Below are 27304 nucleotides of genomic sequence, written 5' to 3'. Positions count from 1 at the left end.
AATATTAGATTTAATTTTATAAAATTAAATTTTAAATTTCAATTTTTAAATATCAATAATTTTTTTTAATTATTAAAATTACTATTAAATGACAAATTAATAGTTTTAATCAATATTTGATAGTGTCTAATATTTAACCAATAAGGTACGATGACGCTTTAGTTTGGTCAATACTTAAATTCTGTGAGAAAAATAATACTACGAAAAAAGCAAGGAAAAAAGATAAAAAGACAAAACTCTCTTATTCTGAAAAATTCGCAATTTACAAAGATCTGTGAATTTTTGTCACAAATTACGAAAGGTCGGCAGATTTAATTCCTTTCTCCGAAATCTCTCGAAATTTAACGGTTGTATCATGGTAGTCTCAAATCCGAGACCATTGGTGTCAGGTATTAAACTACATAAAGTGATTTGAGTTTGTTACATTGCATACCCAAAATGTGTTAGAATTAAAAAAAAATAAAGAGTAAAGGTCCGGTCCTAAACATATGATCGTTTTATCAATTTAGTCATGAACATCATCTTTTTTATTATTTGGTCCCTCACAAATAAACTCAGATCGGAATCAGTCCTAAATTAATAGAACCGTCTAAAATAGACGGTCAACGTCATTTAATCATGTTCTGACCAAAAATTAACCTTTTTTATTGTAATTAGTTACACCTGATTAAAATTCTTAATTTCTAATTCTATCAGCGCCTATATCCTCCATTTCATCATCAAAGCTCCTCTTCCTCCCCAATTTTATCTCTTCTGCATCGTCAACGCTTGTCAAGCCCTCGTCGCTCTTCGAGCTCATAGCCCCCAAATTCTGCTCCCTCGAGCTCTGCCGCAGCGCCGCCCTCTTCTGAAACAGAGTCGACTGTGCTCCCACCGGCGGCTGAACCTCGAGAGGCCTCAACAGCTTAGTCCTGTTGGGATTCAATCCCACTCCACAATCCACAGCTAGGGTCGAAAATTGAGAATTAAATCAGTTAAAACCCATCATCATAGGTGCAGAAACCGTGTTCGGACCGCGGAAGTAGCTCTGATCGCAGCTCAAATCGAAGCCGTCATTATCAAAATTAGCGGTGAAGAGAGAGGGCATTGCGGATTTAGGGGGTAAAAAAGCGGGCATCTGGAAGGGCTGGGAGGGAGAGCGGGAGGAAGAGGAATCCAAAGGATTGAATAAAAGGGAGTTGAATTCAGGGAGGTTGAACGGATTGGGGGAGGAAGATTTCGTCGCTGAGCGTGGATTTGGGGGAATTCGAGATCGAATTGAAGGGGAAGAGGAAGCTGGGGCATTTTGTGGTTTGATGGGTTTTGATGATGGTTTTTGTTGAATCCGTATTGATGGGAGGCCGAGGGACTGGAACTGGGAGAGGACGTAGACGGTGGATTTTGATACGAAGGGCTTCGTATCTGACCAGAACAGGGAAGAACACCGGATTGCGGCGCCGCCTTTTCTCTCTAGGGTTGAGAGAGAGACAAAAACGTGCATGAAAAGAAAGGAAAGGAATTAGGAAAATTATGTTGTAATGATTCTTGAGGGTTTCAATGTACAAAATTTCTATTTATACTAAGGACCCTAGGTTTGGTTCGACTCGATCATTTCGGAAAAGAACCAACAAGAAAATCCAAAACGGAACTTATAAAATGCTCGACTCAAAAGTCCCAAATTAAAGTAAAACAATAAACTAAGCAAAAAGTTCAATAATAATAAATCTAACGCGAAACATAATCCCCGAACCATGTCGGCCTCCTTCTTAGCCTCAACGGTCGTCCCGACTCTTCCGTCTCGTCCTCGCTGCTCTCCTCTGACTCCGGCAGATCCGGTATATCATTCAGGTTACTCTCCGGTGAGTCTTCCATAGTTGGTGCTGCCTCCGTTGATTGAGTAATTGTACCCGTATCAATCCCCTCCCCGTTAAGAAGCTCCTTGTCCGCAAGGAGTGACGGAAAACGTTCGGCTATAACATCCAGCGGTTCCCACGAAGCAAGGCTGTCCTCGTCCCCAGACCACTAGATCAGCGCCTCCTCCACCGGCTGTCCGTCTCGCAGCGCGACACGATGCTCCAAAATTCTGGCTGGCTTGATTACTGAGCGAACGCCCACGAACTCCCCTGGTAAGTCAACCTGCTCCAGCGACGATCCCCCCTCCACAAAGGGTCAAAGTAGATTGACATGGAAAACATCATGAATGCGTGCTCCGGGCGGAAGCTGCAGACGATAAGCAGCAGGGCCGACCTTCTCGATGACGGTAAAAGGACCGTAAAATCTTCATGCGAGCTTTGCAGAAAGGGGCTTCGCGACAGAGTGTTGCCGATAATTTTGCAGCTTCAAAAGGACCTTATCCCCCACCTCAAACTGCACATTTCGCCGGTGATGATTCGCGGACAGGCGCATACGCTGCTGCGCGCGTTCTAAAGCACGCCGCAACTCCACTAGAAGCGTCGCGCGTTCCTCAATCATTGTCGCTACCGTCGGCTCATTCCGAATGCGACCTGCAGAAGGCTGCACAGCCACCAGGGGCGGCGGTTCTCGCCCATAGAGCGCTTTTAAAGGTGACATATCGATGCTCTCATTGTGAAAACAATTCAGGGCGAGTTACGCCCAAGGCAGGAAAGCCGTCCACTTCGATGGGCGATCAGCAACGAAAGCTCGCAAGTATTTCTCCAAACCTCGATTACGGACCTCCGTCTAACCGTCGGACTGTGGGTGATACACCGTGGAGAAGTGTAGCGTGGTGCCACTGAGGCGGAGCATGTCCGTCCACACATCACTCAAAAATACCGGGTCACGATAAGAGACAAGAGTCTTCGGGAACTCATGGTGCTTTACCACTGTGTCGATGAACAAACGCGCTACTCGCAAGGCATCAAAACGCGCCAGCAAGGGTGCAAAGTGAGCATACTTCGACAAACGATCCACCACAACCATAATAGCAGTATAACCCCTCGATGGAGGTAACCCCACAACAAAATCCATCGAGACATCCTCCCAAACCTGAGACGGTATCGGCAACGGCTGCAATAACCCTGCGGGTTTCTGCGTGGAATACTTCGTGGTTTGGCAAGTAATGCAAGAAGCGACAAAAGCCTTGACATCATTTCGCATATTGGGCCAATAAAATGACACAATCAAGCGACGCAGCGTACGATCAAAACCCGGATGCCCCGCCAACGGCGTGCTGTGGTGTTCGTGCAGCAGTGTGTTGCACAGGGGCGAGTCCTTGCCCACCACAATACGACGCCCCCAATAAATCAACCCATCTGACACGGTATACTTGGGATTAGCTGTGCCTGCCTCAATTTCGCTGCGCAAGGCACATAACTCCGGTGACACCGCCGTCTCCTCACGCAACAGCCCCAAAAGATCGGGAATTGGGTGAGCTAAAGCCGAAAGAAGGGCAGCATCGCCCGCAGCCCCCTCATCGCGACGCGACAATGCGTCGGCCACTTTATTGGCCGCTCCGGCCTTGTATTCAATCGTAAACTTGTAACCCATCAGCTTACGGACATAAAGATGCTGCTCCGGAGTCTGAATAACCTACTGTAGAAGTTCCCGTAAGCTCTTCTGATCGGTTCTAATGACAAACTCCCTGCCAAGAAGATATTGACGCCACTTTTGAACCGCCTCCACTATCGCGTACAGCTCTTTATGGTAAGTAGAGGCGCTTCGTCCGCGGGGTCCCAATTTCTTACTGAAGAAAGCTAGAGGGTGCCCATTCTGCATGAGAACCGCGCCAATGCCAAAATCAGAGGCATCTGTCTCCAAGTAGAAGGTCTGCGAAAAATCTGGGAGACGAAGAACCGGGGCAGCAGTCATTGCCCGTATTAGCGCCTCGAAGCTGTCCGTCGCTGCCTGCGACCAACAAAACGCCTCCTTTTTAAGGAGGTCTGTCAACGGCGCCGCTATAACGGTGTAATGTGCAATAAAGCAGCGATAATAGCCGGTGAGACTCAAAAACCCACGGGGTTGACGAACCGATGCCGGTGTTGGGCAGGCGACCATCGCCTCTATCTTTGCTGGGTCGGCCTTGAGGTGGCCCTCCGATAACAAATGCCCCAAATAATCCACGGTGGTACTACAAAACAGGCATTTAGATAACTTCACAAAAAATTGGTGAGCTTCCAAAGTCGCCAAAACCTGATCCAAATGGATGCTGTGGGACTCCAGGGATGGGCTGTAAACCAGAATATCATCAAAAAATACAATTACCGATTTCCTCAAGAATGGTTGGAAAATGCAATTCATAACAGACTGAAACGTAGACGGAGCATTGGTCAAGCCGAAGGACATCACCAGGAACTCGAAATGGCCATCGTGTGTGCGAAACGTCGTCTTAAACGCATCCGCCTCATGCATCCGAATCTGATGGTACCCCGAACGAAGGGCCAGCTTGGTAAAGAACCGAGCCGCTCCCAATTCATCAAAGAGCTCGTCCGCCGTTGGGATAGGAAAATGGTCTGGTACCGTGGCCTTGTTCAGGGCCCTGTAATCTATGCAAAACCGAAACGTGCCATCCTTCTTGCGAACCAAAAGAACCGGCGAAGAAAAATGATTGTGGCTCCGTTGAATCACCCCCTGGTCCAACATATCCTTTACCTGACGTTCAATTTCATTCTTCTGAAAGTAGGGATACCGATACGGCCGCACATTAATCGGTTTGTTGTTGGGCAATAGGTGAATACAGTGATCGAATTGCCGGGCAGGGTGTAGGCCGCTGGGTAGGCGAAAAACATCTCTATGGCTGCCCAAGATGGCGCTGATCGCCGGCGGCAGGTCATCCGGAAATTTCTTCTCTGTGGACGGCGGATCAGCTCCCGTATCACTAGGGGCCTGGAGCAGCTCGTATAGCTCAAACGCCGCGGAGTGCGACATCAGCGACGCAAAGGAGTTCAGAGACAGCAAGGAGGGATCCCGCAACGCCCCGAAAGCACCACCAATTTATCGCCCTTGACGAACTTGATAGATTTAGTACCGAAGTCGGTGGTAACTCTGCCCAAGGATTCCAGCCATTTCATGCCTAAAATGACGTCTGGGCCATGAATTGGAAGGATGTGTAAGTCAATCGAAAACGGATTCCCTTGCAACGTCAGGCTGGTGGCCTTGCACAGATGCGAGCACAACAGGGAGGCACCGTTCCCTACATAAACTCGAAAGGGCCGAATAGCTGTCAGCGGGAGATGCAACTTCTCTGCAATCTTCGGGTGTAGGAAATCGTGAGAGCTCCCGGTATCAATAAGCACCTCCACCGGCTCTGAGTCAATAGCGCCCGAGAGGGTAAGGGACTTTGACTGTCGCCCTCCTTCGATAGCTAACAAATGGGACAGGTCGGCGCTTATAATTTCATCTGGAACAGCCTCCTCGGGATTCTCCACAGGATCGTCCTCATCTTCATACACACCCATATATGCCAAAATACGCTGGTTGCAGACGTGACCTGTAACCCACTTTTCAGGGCAATAAAAGCAGAGGTTCAAGCGACGTCGTTCTGCTTTTTCCGCGACTGAAAGGCGAACAATTGGTGTAGCAGCAGAGCCCTGAGGGCGCGGTAATGAGAACGTCGCGCGATTAGCCGGAGCCGGCGATGCCTGGCTGCTGGTAACCGGCGGCGTGGGCTGACTCTGTCCTCTATTTTCCATGGGCTGCCACTGGTGGTGACTGAAGGCAGGCGGTGTTATTGGGGATTCCGCTCTGCAGGATGCCAACTGTAAGGCAATGGCGAATGCGGCTGCCAGTGACGCGGGGCGATGAAGCAAGACCTCGTCCTGAATCGGTTGTTTCAGTCCGGCAACATACAAATCAAGTAACACGTGGTCAGGAACACCAACAATTTTAGTTTGTAATTTTTCGAAAGCTAACTGATATTCCGAAACCGTACCTATTTGCTGCAATTTCTTAAGAAGGCCCACATGGCTGATGTAACATTGCGGGTCGAAACGTCGTCGAACGTCATCCAAAAATTCCGGCCACGTCACAAATTCATGGCTAGAACAATAATTCCATATCCAATCAGCGACCCCGGGTTCAAAAAGCATTATCACGTAATGCAGACGTTCTGCGTCTGGTGTACCGACGTGGTCAAAATAAAATTGAATGCCACGAATCCAGTTGTTAACCTCTGTACCGTCGAATCTTGGAGGTTCAATCTTAACTGCAGGACGTCTCTGCTCCGCCTGAAAACTACCGAACGTAGTGATGGTGCTGGCAGCGGAAAACGGGCGCATAAATATCAATCACATAATAATCAGATCTATTTAGCTGATTTTTTAGACAAAACCTATTCGCGTAATTATCACATGTATCATGCTCATAACTTGAATTAATCATGCTTTAAGAATATTGAAACCTAAAACATGATTTTCTACGGAGCAGAAAAATACCTAATTAATTCTCCAAAGAATTGAAGATGGCTAGCTTCTTCTCCACGTGATGCTTTGAGTACTAGACCACAAATCTTCTCTCTGGTTTCCGAACTGTATCCCAATATCAGTGTGGACTGATCTTACTAGAATACTAGGACTTAAATAAAGAAGACAGAAGAAATCCTTTTTGGAATAGGAGAGGAATTCTCAATTCTCTTCAGCTTAGGGCTGAAAATTTCGAAAATTTCAATAATGAAAATTGTGTTATTTCTGTCTCCTTTATTCTCCTATTTATATTAAGTTCCTTTTGGGCCCAGACAGGGATCTATGGAAGGTTTTGGATATGGGCTCATCCAATTTACTTTTTACTAATTAAATTGAACCCACAATTTAATATAAGTTATAATTGGAATAGTACGAGCAGCCACTACAGAAGTAATATTGAACTCTCCCCATCCAAATCCGAAATTACAAGTAATCCGGGTTTCCGTTTAACTTTCATTTCCCGTGCTTAAGATTAAAATGTCCATTAATTAATTAATGTCTGCTACTGACATAATTAATTAACTTCTTATTAATTCCAAGAGTGGACTTAGCATGAAACACTTATTTATTATTCATAGAGTAATCAAACTCCAACTAGCTAGGATCCGAATAATAAAACCTTGTTTCACGCTCCTCTTGAGGACATTATCAAACGAGACTCTCCTCGTGCACAATTCAATATAATAGCAATCCTAGCACCGCTAGATATTGATCACCACTACCCAATATATCAGGATAATTGGGTTACGAAAAACCCGCACCATTTGATAAGTCAAAGTAGTGCATAATCAATACCGTATGCTCAATGCTAACCTACATTGATTAAGAAACAAATATTATCAAGACCTCGCCTTTCAGTAGATAGCCCAAGGCAAGTCTTGCTGTTAGATCCGTTCAGTGCTATACCACACCAATGTCATCTTATTTCAGTAAGGCTTAGAAATATGCGGACTGATATTGCAACCTTTCTCGATGGATAGTCAAATTCCATCTAGGTTGTGAAATTCATCTTTTTCTTTGTTTAGAACTGACCGTGTTACCTTAAAGTGGACGACGCCCACAACCGGTCTACTAAAACAAAGACTTAGACTTTGTTAGGTTAACTTATACATTTAAACATGCATTAACATCCATTAAATGTAAAACATAACAACATTATGACAAAAATAATCTATTTTATTCCTTGGAAAATAAAATAAGAGTTTTACAGTATTCAATCACTCGAAACGTGATTTCTAGTATACAAACTCTAACACATAGTAGTTGGTCTCGGTGGAACCCAACACGATGAGGGGCTCGGCAACAAAGGTCAAAAGATAGGCAGACGATCCGCTGATCGCTGCTCCTGTTGGCCGTACAGCCATTGTTGTGGTATTGGCTGTGGAATTATGGTCGTTGAGGGTATCGGAACCCGTGTATCCTGAAATCCAAACTGCGGCATCGATATTAGTCGCGCGGGGGTCGAAGTATGAGGAAACTCCGGTGGAAACGAGGGCAGGGGTTGGCCCTGCGTTGGGATGCTCACGGTCGTCGTGGGCGTCAATGTGAATAACGGCCAGGCGCTCATCGTGATCGACGAAGACCGTGGGACAAAGGGCGGCGCTGGAGGCGGGCGACCCAAGATCAGCGATTCGCCAGGGCTCTCCAGTCGCGATCTCATCTCACTCACCATAGTCGTGAATTCCGCTACCTGAGACGACAAAGCATACACCGCCTGATCTGATGTCCCTCTCGGTGGTGGCGGCATGATCACGCTCAGAGGTTCAGTGCGTACCGCGCTCGAAGTATTGGTTGACATGTTGAACGGAAGAAAGAGAACCAGTGAAAGCACCAGTTGATACGAAGGGCTTCGTATCTGACCGGAACAGGGAAGAGCACCGGATTGCGGCGCCGCCTTTTCTCTCTAGGGTTGAGAGAGAGACAAAAACGTGCGTGAAAAGAAAGGAAAAGAATTAGGAAAATTATGTGGTATTGATTCTTGAGGGTTTCAATGTACAGAATTCCTATTTATACTAAGGACCCTAGGTTTGGTTCGACTCGATCATTTCGGGAAAGAACCAACAAGAAAACCCGAAACGGAGCTTATAAAATTCTCGACTCAAAAGTCCCAAATTAAAGTAAAACAATAAACTAAGCAAAAAGTCCAATAATAATAAATCTAACGCGAAACATAATCCCCGAACCATGCCGGCCTCCTTCTTAGCCTCAACGGTCGTCCCGACTCTTCCGTCTCGTCCTCGCTGCTCTCCTCTGACTCTGGCAGATCCGGTATATCATTCAGGTTACTCTCCGGCGAGTCTTCCATAGCTGGTGCTGCCTCCGTTGATTGAGTAATTGTACCCGTATCAGATTTGCTGGCGGAGGGTGAGTTGAAGGACGTAGGCCGCGACGGTGGATTTGCTGGCGGAGGAGAGGAATAGGCTGGCGGGGGAGGGGAAGGGGTGGCGGTGGCGGTGGTGGAGAGCGTAGAGGGTGAGGAGAGAGAGAGTGAGGAAAAAGAAGAGAGTGTGTGTGGGATCTTTACCGGAAAACACCATTTTTATTATTATTTCTGAAATAATTAAAAATATTAATTAAAATAGTTAATTTTTGGTAAAAACATGATTAAATGATGTTGGCCGTCTATTTTAGACGGTTCTGTTAATTAAGGACCGATTCCAGTCCGAATTCATTTGTGAGGGACCAAATAATCAAAAAGATAATGTTTAGGACCAATTTGATAAAACGGTCATATATTTAGGACCACATTTGGCCTTTACTCAAAAAATAAACTTAGATTTTTGTAATGGAATTATCTAGATATGATGCAGATCTAGATATTATAGAATACTCTATAATAATATTTTAGTAGAAATATCTATATATAGAATTCCGTAGAATGTAGAAAATATCTAGATTTTTATGGAGAAAATTTAGACATAAAATATTAAAGAATCTAGTCGAGAATTTTAGAATAGGCAATGCATATGGGATAGTTGTATCATTTTGTATAAGTTGAGAAAGTTTGAGAATAAAGAGCTTCTTTGTTTTTCCCACATCATCATATATTCCACACATTCTTCTCTCAAAAACCCAAAATCTGACTTATTATAGGGCGATGTAGGAAAAACCCAAAATCTGACTTATTATAGGGCGATGTAGGACATCAGGATGAAATTTGTGTAAGAACATGAATGCTTGAAAATGGTGATCTTCTTTCAATGCCAACGAACAAGGTTTTCCATGTCCTCAACATACAACCCATTCTTGCACGGACTTGATAACACGTGCGGACCTTTGTGGTTGTTCTACTTGTTTGGTCAATTGCTTAGAAGGCTGGCTGAATCACAGAAACAATCGGCAGAAGCTAGAGGATTGGCAAATTCGAAAGGCAGGCTTTTTTCTCGCTCTCGTCAAGGTGAATGGTATGTTTGTTTGCTCGTTATTTCTCTGAGTTTTTGGTGTCTCGACTCTTATTAGAAATGGGCCACTCACCCCTTAAAAGGCCTCATAAGGGGGAGGGTTATCCACACTTATATAGAGAAGCTAGGATCATCACCAAGTCGATGTGGGACAGAATTTAGAGAATTTTAACACGCCCCCTCACGTGTGGGCCGGAATGACACATCGGACTTCCATCACGTTGGTCGGCAAGAGAAGAGATAAAGAGAATAAATTCATCATCGACTTGGGCCCGCTCTGATACAATATTAGAAATGAGTCACTCACCCCTTAAAAGGCCTTATAAGGGGGAGGGTTATCCACACTTGTATAAAGAGCTAGGATCATCACCAAGTCAATATGAGATAGAATTTAGAGAACGTTGTAAAAGGCACGAATCACAGCCTTCATGATTTGGGATGTATTTTAGCGAGATCAAACAGTATATTTTAGCGAGATCAAACAGTGTAATCTTATTGTATTTTTAACTTTGGCTTTCAATATCATGTATAATTACTTTTGTATTCCAAATTTGAAGCCTATTAAATTATCATTTTCACTTTAGTTTTGTGATGGCTTGATGCAGTTTATTATTTCAACTCACCTTAACTTTATGAAACCATTTTGAAAGATTGATAATCTAAACCAGGAAAGAATGATAATAACATTGAACAACAAGTGAACCTTAACTTTATGAAACCATTTTGAAAGATTGATAATCTAAACCTGGAAAGAATTATAATAACATTGAACAACAAGTGAAGCTAAAGTAATGTATTAAAAACGATGTACATCTCCTTAATTCAATCATTACATCAAAAAAAATGTTAGGGGCTGCAGGATTCTCTTCATATTCGTTGCGTTATGTACTCTTTCGATCACATAAAATCATCTTCGTTGTTGTCATAGCCAGCGTAGCTATCAACCGCCACGCGTTTCTCGTAATTAGCTTTCTTCCCAGCGTACAGTTGTTTCTTCTTCCCAACTGCAAGCAATAGATAATGTCATACAACTTGTAACGTGGCCAACTAAATTCGCCATACGACTGAGAAATCACAAACCTGTCTTCTTTCTGCCAGCAGTTGCTTCTTTCTCTGCTTTTATCTTCTCATTTGAAATTGCAGCAACGGCTGAAGCAACTTCTTTCGCGTCTGTACCTTTCAACGATGTCAACGAAAGCCTCATCACAGCCATCAGCAACCCAATGTAGTGATAGCTTTTCTGCAATAGAGAAAAATGGATTAGTCACACTTAAAATGCTAACATATAAACAACAAATGCAAATATGCAGACCTCGTATGGACGAAGTTTGTGAGAGATGAGTTCTGCGTATTCCAAGAAGTCACTCTCGCTTTTCGGAATGAAATTTTCCAGTGTCATCTCCTCACCCTTCTTGCCAAACAGCTCTGCAGTAGACTTGAAATCAGCTTCTTCAATAAGCCTGAAGAAACGAAGCATGTATTTTCATCGATGCTAATCACTGAAGACGGCCTGAAAAATCTTAAATGCAGAGCATAAGCGAACCTCTGCTGACGAAGTTTTTCTTCTACAGGATCTAAAGGCGCCTCGTTCGTGGCTTGAACACCTTTCACCTTCTTTTCTTCTGTTTTTGCTGCAGTCGTTTTAGCGGCCTTTTCAGGAGAAGGCAGTGGCTCGGCTTTAGGCTCCTGACCGCATAAATTAGGAGAATGATAAGCTTTACTACAAGCAAGAAAATCAAGAGAAGTAATGTAACGAAATAGTGCTTAAACGAACCTCCTCGTCTTCATCTTCCCAAGAATCTTTGACACCATCTTCGTCCAAATCCTCATCGTCCCAATTGCTCTTCAGCAGCTCCTTTTTGCTCAGGAGATCCGGAACAGGCTCGTCTTCTGAAATACCATAAGGTCGTCGCGTTAATGTATTGGAAAAGTAACAGAGAAACCATGTTACATTCACAACTTCACAAAAAAAAACAAGAAACATTGTGTTGACCTAGCGGCTGAGGGGTTAATGCTTGAGTCTAATGTGGCGCGATTTTCAGAATTTAATGTTGCATTCAACAAAAAGAATAAGCAACATTTATTTAATTTAGATCCTCAAGAAAAACTATTTCGTTAATTATCTTTCTATAATTCAGAGATAAGTGGATTTTGCATATTATGAAACAAACTAACATAACTAATTCAAACAGACAACTTCAGTTACATTAGATCAACCTCAACTTCCATTAAACTATTCCACAAAATAAATCCAATTAATCACATTCTACAAAAGCCAAAACTACAGATCAAATAGGGTAGAGAAACAATTTTTGTACAAGTCATGAAAAATACGAACAAACAAAACAAAATTCAACAACAAAAATGTAAAAATCAAATAGACTATTCAAATAAGACATGAAAAAAGTACCCCAATCCTCCATAGTTTTGTTTCTTCTGAACTGAAACCTCTTCAACTTTGAATAACCTTTTCTATGAGAAGATGCAGTCGAAAATTTGGTGACAGAAAGCAGTCAAAAGACTTGTGCTTGGATTGAGACAAGACTACTATATATAGTTAATTCTGTTGATGCTTTTTCCTTTTCACAGACTGGTTTTGAAGTTTGGATGGCAAGTTTCCAATTGGTTGGATTTATATTACTATATTCAATAAAAACATTCCATGTCTTCATAGGAAGAAAAATACGTTATTTAAGGCAATATTGTTGCGTGTTAAGGATATTGCGTATTAAATTAAGTTAATTTTCATATAAATAAAATATTGGTGATACAAAATTTTGGTAAATTTTATTCCATTATCGTTCCATATTACTACCATTTAAATTACGGTCAAACACAATTCTAATAATCGAAAATCCATACTAAACTCCAAATCTTACCATAATTTATTTATTTTTATTTCGTTTTTAGTTATCATTCAATTTCATAATTATTTTTCAATTTGAAATTATTTGCAAGTACAAATAAATCATTCAAATTATTGAAATTGAAATTATATAAATTTACGCTCATGAATTACATAATTTAAATTATATATGGCAATTTATCAAATAAATCAAATTATGGAATTTCTGCATAAATTATAATACAAAAAGTTTCATCCACGTTTCATTTCATATAAGTTTAAACAATGTTAAGTTTTGCCTACGTAATTTACAAAACACAAAACAATTATAAAACTTTTTTATCAATATAAAATAATAATGAAACTTTTTGTACCAACATAAAATAATATTGAAATATTTTTGAATCTCATGTAGGCAAAAAGTTCAAGTTTTTTATTGATGAAATGTATACTAAAATAAAATACGAATAAACTTCAAACTTTTTATACATTATTTTATATGTTAGTATTAGTAAGAGGAAGAGGTTAACATTTTTAATCAAAATTTTAAAAATTCATATATTCTTCTTCCATGGCTTCTCCAAATAAAAATCATCTTGTGATTTTTTTTTTTTGTTGTTGTTGTTTCTCTTCTATGATTTTCATCCCTTTTATCTTAGCACTGAATGGAATATTTTAATCTAACGTGTCTGCCATATCAAAATTAAGCATATGAAAGCCTAATAATTGTTTTAAAAAAACCATTTTAACATCAGATTTTTGTTTAAGAGCTTATCCCCATGCACAGTGGCGGAGCCAGGAATTTTGCAGAGGGGGATCCAAGAAGAAGTAAAATTTTAGCTCTGCCACAGTGGATAGTTGCAGGTATCTCTCGATGGTTTTGTCATAGAAATTAGTCATAGTAAGACCCTTATATGTTTTGTCTTTTTTTTCATCATTTAGAATTAGAAGATCTAAAAGTTAAAGGTATGTTTTCAGATATGTAATACTCAAGAAATAAATCCATATCAAGCAAATTTAATCTGATCGAGAATAATTGATATAAGCATTTTGTGATTACCTTTAAAAGAATTTTACCTACTAATAAAATTAAGTTTTTCATAAGTAAAGCAAATTGCTTGATTGTACATATTGGAAAACTTTGATGAAACTATTAATTATATTACAATACCAATAAAAAAGTAATTTAAAATATAATATATATTATAATATTTACAAATTATTGGACAAATAACATCCTTTTAAACCATAACCATTAAAAGTCATTGATTAAATAGTACTATAATACAGCTCTAAAAAACGATTTGGCAATAAAGTTATTGGGTAAAAATAGCACATCTCTAATATATAATTTGACAAAAAGTAAATTAGAATATTGCATTTGGTAAAAGTTTTAAAATAATCTTTAAAAGTCATTTGGTAAGTATAGCGCATCTAGAATGATTTGACAAGAAATGAATTATTAATATTGGACAAATATTAAAAATAAAAAAATTTATGGTGCAGATGAGAATCGAACTCAGCACGTCACCACAAGCATGATCCAAAGTCCAGTGTAATTGCCTAATGCACTGTCAAATTCTTTAACAACAATTTATGTATATATATATTATAGTCAAATGGCTGGGGGGCCTCCGCCATGCATATGGTCTTTATATGACTCAGTTAATTATGTTATCATGAATTAGACTCATTTTATCATATGACTCGGTTAATTATATTATCATGAACTAGACTCATTTTGGCTTTCCTAAATATATGTATGATTCGCCTAGAGATTTTAGAATTTTGGATTTATTTAGCGAATTTTCTGTTTTTAAAATTAAATTCACACCTCTTTCAAAATTAAATTTAGCAAATTTTATCATTTTAGGTGATTTTTGTCTTTTCTCCTATTTTTATCATGAACAGACCAAACAACCCAACAAGAGATTTCAGTTTTTTATTCTTTTATGTTCATTTATTTATTTATATACTTTTTACATCGGAAAAGAGTTACAATCGTATTTTTTTTATTTTCTACACTAAGTATAGTTATTTAAAATAAATGTCTACAAATATATCATATTTTTGGTTAGCTTTATCAAAAGTTTCAACGAGAATGAAGAAGGCATAATTCATTATGTAGATTTTATGGACGGGAAAAATACAAGTTGAACAAATGTGAATATTGGCTACATTAATTTCATTTTTGCCTATATTTTTATTTACTTTGGCTCTTACATGTTTTTAAATGGAAAAATTAGTTGACTTTGAGTATAGTATATATATTGGTTTATTGCATAATTCTTTACTAATATAAAACTAATATTGAAAGTGAAATTTGTAATTTTGTTATAAAAACTCGTAGATGAATAATTAGTTATATAATAAATAAAATTTCAAAATATGGTTTTTGTGAATAAAATTTATTTATTTATTATGAGCCTTATATTCTATTATAAGAATATTTTATGTCAAGTAATTTAAATATTTTATAGTTCATGAGTATATGTAATAAATGAGTATTAATGATAAAAATCTATAAAACAACTGCCTTATTTATTTATTAATTAATTGATATTTTCATTTTTTGTGTCTTTATTTCTAAAGATATGCAATTTGACTAATGATAAAAATTCAATAATGTGAAATTAATTTAGATTAAAAACTTTATAAAAATTGTACTGCCTCAAATTAAATTAAATTATACTGGCCTTGGATTGTGGGCTAGGCTGGGCTTGGGCTGCTTGTCATCGCTAGGGCTGACGGAGTTGCTTAGGATAGGATTCATGTATCAGCTTTATAATCACAGCTTCAATCTTCCAAATCAGCCAACACTTTTTTAGAAGTAAATTCAGTACTCATTTAATTTTCAGCAAATTCTATTTCTTCAAAGAAAATTTATTTGATACTATTAACTTGCTATTGTAACTAGAGATATTAAAATTTGGTTAGACAATACCAATATCTCCGTTTTTGAAAAATAAAAACTTTAGAAATGTCATAAATTTTTAATTTTTAATGCATAATTGGTAAAATAAGAGATATGAAAAGAAAAAAATGAGTAGAGTAAGAGAGATGGAGAGGAAAAGTAATGGAAGTACGTGTTAGTAGATTGTGATATCTATTTCCTAAAATATATAGAAACTTTAAAAAATTTCTATTTTTAAGGGATGGTGTAAAATGAAAATAGTTTTTATTTTTAAGGGAGCGAGATGTAAATTATTGTCCATCTTGTCAAATTTATAGAATTAACCCCCAAAATGGATAAGGTTCAATGTGTAAAAAATCCTACAAGAACTTTAATTATATTGCCTAAAATGTCAACCACGAATTGATTAGTATTTTCCCGTTACTATTTGGCTGAAACTATTTTTTCTATTTAAACACATTTAACCGATTAACTAATTCTCAGTCCATATCATCAAGAATTCATACAAAGAGAATCAATGGCTTCGCAAAAGCTGTTTATTTTGGTCGCCTTCTGCTTGCTTGTTTCAACAGGTCTCTCCCTCACTCTCATGTTTTCTACACATTAATATGAATATATCCCTATATATATATTGATATGTTTGTATTCGATCGTTGACAGTGACGGCGAAAGAATGTAAGGTTTATACAGATTGCGTAATAACCGACTGCAGAGAAGGATTTGAACCAGTTTGCGAGACGGGTTTTTGCAACTGCATATTTCCTCCACAACAAGTAAGCGGGGATGTTTTCGCAGAGAAAGATGATCGCAAACATTATTGACAAGCGAAAAAGGATTATACGAAGTCGATCTGTACCTGATACCACATGTATGATTAGGCGCATTCATAGTAGTCAGCAGTTTTAGCTCAGTCACGATCAATACCGTCACTAGCATCAATATTGTCACTACCATGTCGTGCTATCCATCAATAAAATGATATGTTGATTGCACAATGTTTTTCCTTTCTGGGTTAAGTGCAGAGCTTTGTCATTTTCTGCTTATCTTTGCTTGTTGGCTGTTATGCACTCTGTCTGTTGTGGGTTTTTATGTTAATGTGTAATGTTTGTGCGTAGGGAGGGAACAAGAAATACAAATTACGTTGCTACTGAAATATAATAAAATAGTAATATTATTAAAATATTCTAGATAATAATAATATTGAAAATTTTATATTATAAATATATATAATTTAATTTGTTCTTTCGTTTGATTTTTAAAAATCAAACCGAACTAAAAAGTTAAAAAAAAATATGCAATCAAAATTGAAAGAACTAATATTTTATTTGAAATCTGAAAGCAAGTGATCATCAATATAGAGAATAAAAATTAAGTTAAATGATGTATTCGAAAAATAGATCTATAAAATGAAGTTCTATTAGGATCAAAACTAGTATAATTTTGTTATTTATCTTTTAATTTGATTTTGTGTCTTTTAAAATCTTTAAAATCAATTTAAATCACAAAATCTATGAAATTTGTGATTAGAAGGATAGAGATTGCGTGCAAACTAATTGTAGTGCTGTACTTGAAAGTTTTTATCTATGAAATTAAATAAATGGTGAGGAGATTGAAATAATAGTGTGTGCAAACTATATATTCTAGATTTGGTAACAAGTGTCCCACTCTTGATTAAAAAAATGAAAATAAATTGGGAAGAAAGAATGAGTAAATAAAGAAGAGCAAAATTGGTGAAAAGGAATTTTTTAGTAAATGAAGAGCAAAATTGGTGAAATGGAATAGTCTATTACTATTGTTCACCCGTTCATCAAATTTGGGGTTTCAAGTTGGGCTATAAAATGCGCTTTTATTCCCACAATGAATCAAAAGATAAAATAGCCCAATTATAATAATTAAAGGCCCAGCAGAAAGGTCTTGAATTAAGCTCATCAATGATCAATCTGTGTTTATTGGTGAATTGTTGTGTAGTTGTCGTGTTTTTTTTTTCATATTCTCTTTTGCGTTGTTACAAAGTACTCCCTCCGTTCGTGAATAAGAGTCTCGTTTTTCTATTTTGATCCGTCCACGAATAGAAATCTCAGTTCATAATTACCATAAATAGTAAAAAGGTCTCACATTCCACCAACTCATTCCACTCACATATCATTTAAAACTAATATATACAAGTGAGACCCACATTCCACTAACTTTCTTCCATCCACTTTTCTTAACATTTATTAAAACTCGTGCCGGAATGGAATGAGACTCCTATTTGCAGACGAAGGGAGTATAACCTAGCATATCTAAATGGGAGTTGGGCTGAGTTAGCACATTAAGGTTGATAAACTCCTTTACATTTGGATTTTGGATCTACTGTCGACATTTGGCTTTTGGATCTACTGTCGATCTCACGTTGACTTGAGAGAAAAAAAACTTTGAGATTCTTAGGCGTGGCAGGTACTTGACTCAATAAAGTAATGTTTTCTTTATACATTAATACTCATGTTGAACTCAAAGTGCATATTCTTAATTTGGGGACGGAGGGAGTATAATATAGTATAAAGAAAACACTACTTTATTAAGATGGTGATTTATATACTATAGGGTATATGGAAATAATATAATACATATTTTATGTGAGCTTCTTATGTGAGCACAATCCTCATTTGACGCACATTTAACGTAGTTGTTTTATTTCATATATTTAATTTAATTTCAATACATTTAAAAATATTATTAAAATTTTTAATATTAAAAAAGTCATAAAAATACTACTATAAAAAGAAAAATATTGCATTTCGTGCATAAAATAGTTTTAGTAATGGAAGCATAGATTTTAAAGTAAAATTAAAATACTTAATAAAAAAAGAAAAAAAGAAAAAATATTAGAGTATTATTAGTGGATAATGAGACTTGCTTTATTAAAGAAAAAACTTTATTAAGATATTTATCCATAAAATCGACACAATATTACTATATTAAGAAAAACCAAAGCTTATAAACTAAAACTAATCTTATTTGACACTATTTAAAAATTTAATATTAAACCTATCTACTCAATCCAATAACATAAATAACTACTTTTATCCAATCCATCAGGTTGACACTTTAATTTTTGTTTAAACGACTTTGTTACGAGTTCGTTAGAATCATCTGAAGTGTTCTACGACATTCCATTAACAAAATCATTCTGGTAAAGTTCATAATTACTAATACACGTGTTTATTATTTAGAGAAATAAGAGATATATGGAAAGGGACATTAGCATGCATTTCTCAGCCTCACATTTGTCCAACTCCAAAGCTATGTGCTTATTAAAATGAGTATCACCAATTGGCTACAAAGTAAATTGGACAATACAAGATTATAATTCAATTTGTCTATTGTTTTATATAAAGAAACATTACCAAAATACATTATTAATTATATCATGTCCTAATTATTCTCGTGGTTAGGATTTGATTACTCAAGTTTAACTTGTACCAAGATTTATCACTGATATGTGATTATTCAAATAAATTTTATCACAATATAAAGATCAATATTTATAAATCGAGATTAATCTACATTGTTATTAAGTATCGAAATCTACTAATCAAATAACTTTAAAACTTAAATTTCATCGAATTCATCAAATCGAATTATATAACTCTTGCATGTAATTTTGGTTTAAATCGATTACTTTTAAGTTTTTATGACTTTGTTAATTTACATTGGTAACTTCCATTGGGTTCTAGGATATTCCACCAACAAAAGTAAATTAATTTACCAATACACGTGGCTAAATAAAAAAAATGAGAGATATTACAAAAATAATAGTGTAAGAAATGTCGTGATTTGGCACACTCTTTAATTTGAAGCCTCACATTTGTCACAAAGCTACGCGCTTGTTTAAAATGAGTATCACAAATTGGCAACCACTAAATAATAAACAATACTAGTAGTACAATATAATAATTTATGTATTACTACGTCCGTATACGAATAGTATTTCCCTTTTCAAATTAGTTTGTTTATGAATAGGAGTCTTGAAATTTATTTTTCTTAATAAATAATAATATGATCTCATATTTCGCTATCTAATTTCACTTTCATTTTATTTAAAGCTAAATTAAAAATTTAAGTGTAATAAATTAATACTCCATATTTAATAAAGAACACTTAATTAACTCTAGTATCTTAACTAAATACTATAATTTTTTCTTAAAATATATAGTTTAAATAGATTGGGACAGTCCGAAAATGAAATGTACAAGTAGCATGAGACAGAAGGAGTATATATAAATGGCTTCCTATTTCTCTAACTTTTATCTACCCATTTTTCTTAATTTTTATTAAAACTCGTGCCGTTAAAAAATAAGACTCTTAACGACGAACGAAATGAAGTATCATACGCAATGAAAACATTCTCATCAAAATTAAAGAATCATTATTAAATAGAGTTCAGGGGTCAAACACATTTGCTTTAAAAAAAATTCATTTTGGTCATTCGCCAATAAAAGTTCTAATTTACTAAATAAAAGTTTTACACTCTACTAACTTATTTCACTTATATTTTACAATAAAACTAATAAGACTTGCATTTGACTGTATTTTTTAACTCACATTTATTTGCCTTTCTTAAAACATGGCGATTTCAATTAGGACTTTTAATTGCGGACAAATAGAATATATCCTACCAAATATTAATATAAAAATTATATTTTTTAGCGTAAATGTTATATATACCTTACAACAGTAATCTATAAAGGAAGTGTAATATAGTTGTAGTTTACTAGTTTTTCATTTTTTATATTCGTGGTCGTGGATCATTCTTCTACATTCGACAGGATTGCAACTTCTTTTCATTTTTCTACTTCACTCATATTTGAAAGGTCGAATTCTAAAAGGAAAAAAAAGGAAGGTTAAATTTCGTTTTTACTATTAAATAAATCCACTAATAAAATGAACAAAGGAAAGTAGAACATTGAACGACTTGATTGAACTCCATTGAAAAAGAAAGTGCTAAGCTGGCCCTCTCATAGACTCATACTATTATGGTCCACTTATTTCATCTATTTTATTTTATTTGAAATTTGAATTTATCACACATATATGAGGATTTATTATTGCTGGTGTGAAGTAAACCAGCCTTAATTAAACTTGTCGATTAATATTTAGTCAAAATGGCAATTAACTAAACAAAATTAAAGAAAATCTACTTTTGACCTACTTTAAATTGTATTGATATAAGCAGAGTTGACTTCTTTTGACACACCTACCTCAATTAATCAATATTGTGTTGGTCAAACTACTTCACCTAAAATTAATGGAATAGACTATAGAGTAATATTTACCTATTAGTATGATTTATGATCTTCTAGGTAAATATACATCTTTTATTGCCTTGCCGTTACGTTTTACTAGGAGTACTTTAATTTATCACAAAATCCCTTGTTTTCTTTGAGTCAATTACATTTGTTAATATTATGTTTTATATCAATCTCTTCCGTAATATTTGCACAAAAATTTAAAAATGAGTATCAACCAAAAATAGAAATTGAAACATCAATTCGCAATAAGAAATTAATTGAAAAATATAAATTTTGATATTATAAAGTTTAAGTCACGCTAAGTACTTCAAAACCTAAATTCACAAATAAATAATACTCCTACTACACAATAGATAAACCCATCTAAAATAAAATGTGATTAATTTTGTGGACTAACATAAAAAATACTAATAAAATACTAAATCTCATAAGTATTGACGTATGAAATTGTAAATATTTTAATTACCGACATTCATTTTGTATACTGTTGTAAAGACGTAAAAAGTATAATTTCGTTAATAGGAGTATATTTGTACTATTATATATTCGTGACAAACACAAAGCGAGAATATTCCGTATAATACTATATTAATATCCAGCTGCCATGATACATATACTAATTAATGAAAATAATGAGTGGATTTGGTGACAAAATAATAATCTGTACTATTCACTTTCCAATTAAGCAATTGCTTTTTTGAGGTGGAAAAAAATATTCTTTAGTAATTAATAGAAAAAACAAAATTATAAATATATGTATTATCTGCCAGTGGATATCGTGACAAAATAATGTCTGTATTATAACTTTCCAATTAAGCAATTGCTTTTTTGCGGTAAATAACAATATTCTTAGTAAATTTCCTAGTAAAATTTTTTAGCTCATCACTTCACATCTGCTGCTGAGGGCCTACATCGTAATTTCACATTTACTTAATGATTAACCAAAGCATGTGGTTTTGAATCTTTTGATACTATAACCGGTCGTCACACGGTTAATTGACTTAATTCCAACTACCAATTTGAAACACGAAATCACTTCTGTAACATCTCTAGCTCTCTATACCCTTTCTTCATCAAAATTCATATGGTTTCATGAACTGAATAATATAATTGTGGATTCCTTCGATTATTATCGTGATTTTGGTATATTTTTTTAGTTACGATCTGATAAGTCACAAGTGAAAGCGGATTTTAGAGCATGTTGATAGTCTTGTCTTTTGGTGTGTTTTCTCTCTAACTCGCCGTTTTTGGCTTGAGCACTTGATTTTTCATCGGAAACTTTGTGTATTTGGCTTGAGCACTCGCTATTTTTTGGCTTGAGCCCTTGTAGCTCGTGTTGTCCAATACTAAAATTAGTTTTATCGACGGAGTTAGTACAAACTAGAGGATCCAAGCGGGGATTTGAGGGGTTGGTTGACCCATCATTGGCTCATGAAGGTCGATAAACTCCTTTTAATATGGCTTTTAGAACTACCGTCTCACTGCAACAATCCTTCAGCGTCGACTTCGAGAAAAAAAAAAGAGATTGAGATTCTTAGTGTGATATGTGTTAAACTCAATTTAGAATATTCAAAATATATTAATTTCGAATAAGATATTACTATTATTGTTGATGGGATCCATAAAAATTAAAAACGTGTTTGTCTTATTTAATACAAAGCGATTGAAAAACTCACGTGTGCTATATTTATGTACTCTCTATAAAAAAACTTGTGCATTTCAACCTATTATAATTATCATGAGACACGAGTATTCACATTTAAGCAATTGAGGAATGCTGTGTAGTTATTAATTCACTCGGTTGTAGTATAATTATATTAATGATTAATTAACGCACTACGAGCTTAGTAAAGAAAACGCTACTTTATTATGATTGTGGTTCATGTATAACATGTATGATGACTGATGATGAATCTATTATCTATAGCTAGTTCTTTCAAAAAATTGTTACTTATACGTGAAGAATATATATAATACTATATAAATGAAACTATATCTAGTTCTTTTAAAAAATCCGTTACTTATAAGTAAAGAATATATACATTCCATATAAATGTTCGATTGCTTAATAGTATTAACTTGTATCAAGATTATTTAAAAGATGAACCAAAATTATTAGATTAATTTTATAACTAGAGGAAAATATTTACAACCAAGACTGATTTTAGTTGACTTTATTCTAAAATTAAATATTAATTCTATTTACTCAGTCAAAAAACATTCATAACATAATTCAATCCGATCCATTAAATTGACGCTTGATTTTCTTTAGAGTTCTAGGACTTTCCACTGACTAACAAAGGAAATGTCACACACTATAAGAAAGTGATATGAGTATCATTTAAAAGTACTACGAAAAATTCGTGGATTTCTCAGCCTCACATTTGTCCCAAATCTATAAGCTTATTTAAAACGAATATCACTAAATGGTAATCACTACATAAATAAAAATTAAAATTATGTATTATAGTAATGAAACATTCTCATCAAAAGAAGCATTGTTATATAGAGTTCATGGGACAAACTAACTAGCTTTTATTTCACTGAGTAAAAGAAAAATATATCCTACCATATATTAATATAAAAATAATATTCATTTTAGTCTAAATGTACAAAAACACCTTTTAACTAAAATGATTTAAAAATAATTCCAAAAGGAAAAAAAATGAAAAAAAGTGTCTTTATTCATATAAATAATTAATAGAATAACAATGTACTACTAGTAGTAGTACTATTTTACAATGTCATACTAAAAGAGTATTAAAGTCCTTTTAACAATGTTAATACTCCTACTTAATAGTACTTCATTTATATTTGAAAGGTTGAATTACAAAAGAAAGAAAAAAAATATGGTTAAATTTGGTTTATGGTATAATAAAAAGAAATGTCATCCGTCAATTGACCCTATTAATACATCGATTAATAAAATGAACAAAGGGAAAGTAGAACATCAAACACCTTAATTGAACATACATTGATAAAGAAAGTGATATGCTGGGCCTCTCATATTATGATCCACTTATTTTATCAATTTTATTTTATTTGAAATTTGAATTTATCATACTTGGTATTAGAATTTTATGGCTGGTATGAAAGTAAACCATCCTTAATTAAAAATGTCGATTAAAATTTAGTCAAAATGACCATTAACCAAACAAAATTAAAGAAAAATTACTCTTGACCAGCTTTAAATTGAATTGATATAAGCAGAGTTGACATCTCTTGACTCGCCTACTACATTTTATCTCCATTGCTGGTCAAACTACTTTATCTAAAATTACTGTAATATATTTAATATTTACCTTGAATCTAGGAATTTTATTGATGTATAAATCTTTTTATGCTTAGCCGTTACATTTTTATAATAAAATTCTTTGCTTTCTTTGAGTCAATTACATTTCTAATATTATGTTTTATATATCAATTTGTTCCGTAATATTTGCTCAAAAATTAATTCGTGAGTGTCAATCGAAAATAGAAATTGAAACATCAATTCGCAATAAGATATTAATTGAAAATTATAAATTTTGGTAGTATTATAAAGTTTAAGTAGCATGAGTCACGCTAAGTACTTAAACCAAATTTCATAAATAAATAATACTATAGCATAGGTGTCATGGTTTTATTAGGCCTTACAAATCATGTAATATTATAACTATTCATTTATACACAATAGTCAAGGACAGGTGCTTGCTTGGTAAACTATAAAATTAATTTGTAGAATATGCCGTAATTTAATAACACGTATTTAGATAAGATCGATCATGTGTTACATTAGATTTTCATATTAATTTCTCAATCAACTATGTACTTTCTGTCTCGATAGTTTTGATTATACACGACAAGGATTTCATATAAAATTAGAAAGTTGAAAAACAATAAATCGAAAAAAATAATTAGAGTATCTGTATAGTTAACGAAGAAGGTAAAACCTACCAAAAATATAATGTACCTATATACTTTCTTACACATTGTATTTGTATATGAGTTGTCATTTCTATTATAATAAAATACTAAATCTAGTAATTTTTGATATATGAATATCAAATATTTAATAACCGACACTGTTGTAAAGGCGTAAAAAGAATAATTTCATTAATATATTTGTACTATAATATGTTCGTGACTACAAAGCCAGAATATTCCATATATAATATAAATATCCAGCTGCCATGATACATATACACTAATTAATGAAAGAAAATGAGTGCATTTGGTGACAAAATAAGTAGTCTGCACTATTAACTTTCCAATTAAGCAATTGCTTTTTTGAGGTGAAAAAAATATTCTCAGTCATTAATGAAAAAAACAAAAATTTTACATGGAGTACAAAAATAAATAGTCTGTATTAGTATATCTTTCCAATTAAGCAATTGCTTTTTTGAGGTAAAACCAATATTCTCATTTCTCAGTAATATCTTCAGCTCAGCATGAGGGCCAAAATCGGAATTTCCTCATTAACTTAATGATTACCCAAAGCGTGTGGGTTAGATACTAACCAGCCGTCACACGGTAAAATTAAATCCAGCCACCAATTTGGAACCACGACTAGCAAATCAGGGTCGTTCATTCTTACACGTGTCGGGATCTGGTTCGGCGATGCGTTTGAAATCACACACAGCCAGTCATTGTAGCAAAAATCAAATACACGTCTCTATACAGCCGACTAAGAAGACCGACCATATCACTGCCACATCACCTGAACCACCCCATGTTGCCGCCAGCCTATCACGACTCTCCACGTGGCCCGCCATAACGGCTAGTTTTCCTGCCTGCTATAAACAGTGGAGTCTTCACCTCGGGTGCTTTCTATTGAAAACTCAGATATTTATCGCTTTTTTGAGAGAGAGGATTTCTGCAATCGATCGATTCGATCTATTTTAGGGAGAAAAATCTAGACATTTCTGTAAAGTAGCGCGGGATTCGCTGATTATTTATATATAGAAGATAGTTGGAAGACGGTTTTTGTTTCCTTCTTCGATAAGCCGTTACGCCAATCTCCATTTACTGTGTATTAAGTTGGGCGCTAGTTCTACAAGCAATAAATAGATTCGGAGCTTGATTTTCTCTAATTAGGTTAGCTTTTAGGATTCAGATCTTGGAGTGTGAAAAAATGGGGTCTAGGGTTGAGGAAGGGTACGGAATGGGGCTGGTGAGGAGCACTTCGTTTGGGAGGAAGAGAGTGTTTTTGTCGAATCAGAGTATTGAATTTGGGGATTATGATGATTGTGCGGCGAATCCGAGTTCGAAGAGACGGTGCTCTCAGAATTCTGTTTTTTCGGGGGAGGAAACGTCGCTTGAAGATTTGCCTCAGGAGATTTTGGTTAGTATTCGATTTTTCCCCCTTTTTTTGTGCCTAATTTTGATTATGCTGATTTGCTAAATAATTCGTGTTCTTCTCATTTCCAGATTCGGATACTGTGTGGTGTGGAGCATGACGATTTGAAGAGTCTGTTTTTCGTATCCAAAGCCGTTAGAGATGCGGTAAGCTTTGTTCATTTCTGCAAAAAAAAAAGTTTTTTTTTTTTTTCATTTTTGATTGATCTAATTAGTTTGATTTCTGATTGAAACAGACTCTAATCGCGAAGGAATCTCATTTCGCGTACAACACACCGAGGAAGACGGTGGGAGTTCTGCCATTTAGCAAAAACAGAGTGGATTGGCTGGGTGAATTGAAGGAGTTTGAAGCCCCAAATGCTCCATTGCAGCATAGGGTTCCACGGAAGAGGCTGAGTGCGAAGAATCTAGCCGACATTTCGGTGGCGCTCTTTGCATCCGGAGACGAGGGCAGCTGCTGCTGGCCTCGTCGAGATCTGTTCTCGGAGAATTGAAGATAGGAAGCAATTGTTTGTTGCTAATGATTGGATCGAGTGAGCATATGTTCAACCACAACATGAAGCCCAGTTTTTGTGTGTCTTCAACTTCTCCATTGAAGAAATTGGGGGCGGCTTGTTGGGGTTGGTTTGTCTCTAGTTTGTATGTACATGTGTGGATCTTGATTATGATATGTAGATGTTGTAATTTATTCATGGAAAAATCAATAAGAAGGGGGCAGTGACAGTGATGATCATTGAGCATGTGTATTGTATATTTAATTAGTGAATGTATGAATTAAATTAGTGAGCAAGTTAGAGCATCCAAAGCGTTTTGGTACCAGTATAATTGTATATGATTTTGTGAGGTTGAAAATGAGGTAAAATGCCATTAATGAGTGGTGGGAAAAGAAATGGGTGGGATTAAGGGGGGAATAATTTAATGTTTAAAATAAGTTTTCCCGCTTTGTCCCGAGTGGAGAGAATATTGCGGTGTTCTAGAATGTTGTCGCCGCCTCGGATTCTTGCTTTTTGGGCCCAATGGGTTGGGCTCGAAGCCCCAAAATATCCACTTTTCTTTATGAATTTAAAAAAACAAATGGCGATGGTAACAAGGGCTGGGATAAGGCATCATTTTGTGGCGGG

At 35.6% G+C, this 27304-nt stretch overlaps 2 protein-coding genes across 2 annotated transcripts; one reads left to right on the top strand and one right to left on the bottom strand.

The window, feature by feature from the left end:
• Window positions 1-10550: 10550 nt before the first annotated feature.
• LOC125202373 (uncharacterized) lies at window positions 10551-12294 on the bottom strand. Its single transcript, XM_048100758.2, has 6 exons — window positions 12207-12294; window positions 11571-11686; window positions 11340-11482; window positions 11109-11256; window positions 10877-11036; window positions 10551-10800 (listed from the first exon to the last, which is right to left on the bottom strand). The coding sequence occupies exons 1-6, from the start codon at window positions 12217-12219 to the stop codon at window positions 10694-10696; spliced, it is 687 nt and encodes a 228-aa protein (XP_047956715.2). The 5' UTR covers window positions 12220-12294; the 3' UTR covers window positions 10551-10693.
• Window positions 12295-25638: 13344 nt separating this feature from the next.
• On the top strand, window positions 25639-26916 carry LOC125200533 (F-box protein At1g61340-like). The gene is made up of 3 exons (XM_048098169.2): window positions 25639-26169; window positions 26256-26330; window positions 26420-26916. The coding sequence occupies exons 1-3, from the start codon at window positions 25960-25962 to the stop codon at window positions 26675-26677; spliced, it is 543 nt and encodes a 180-aa protein (XP_047954126.1). The 5' UTR covers window positions 25639-25959; the 3' UTR covers window positions 26678-26916.
• Window positions 26917-27304: the final 388 nt, after the last annotated feature.

Source organism: Salvia hispanica, chromosome 2 (genome assembly GCF_029641045.1).
Source record: "Salvia hispanica isolate PSC_SH4W2 chromosome 2, Shi_PSC_v1, whole genome shotgun sequence".
Classification (NCBI taxonomy): Eukaryota; Viridiplantae; Streptophyta; class Magnoliopsida; order Lamiales; family Lamiaceae; genus Salvia; species Salvia hispanica.
This window is presented reverse-complemented; position numbering and strand designations above follow the sequence as displayed.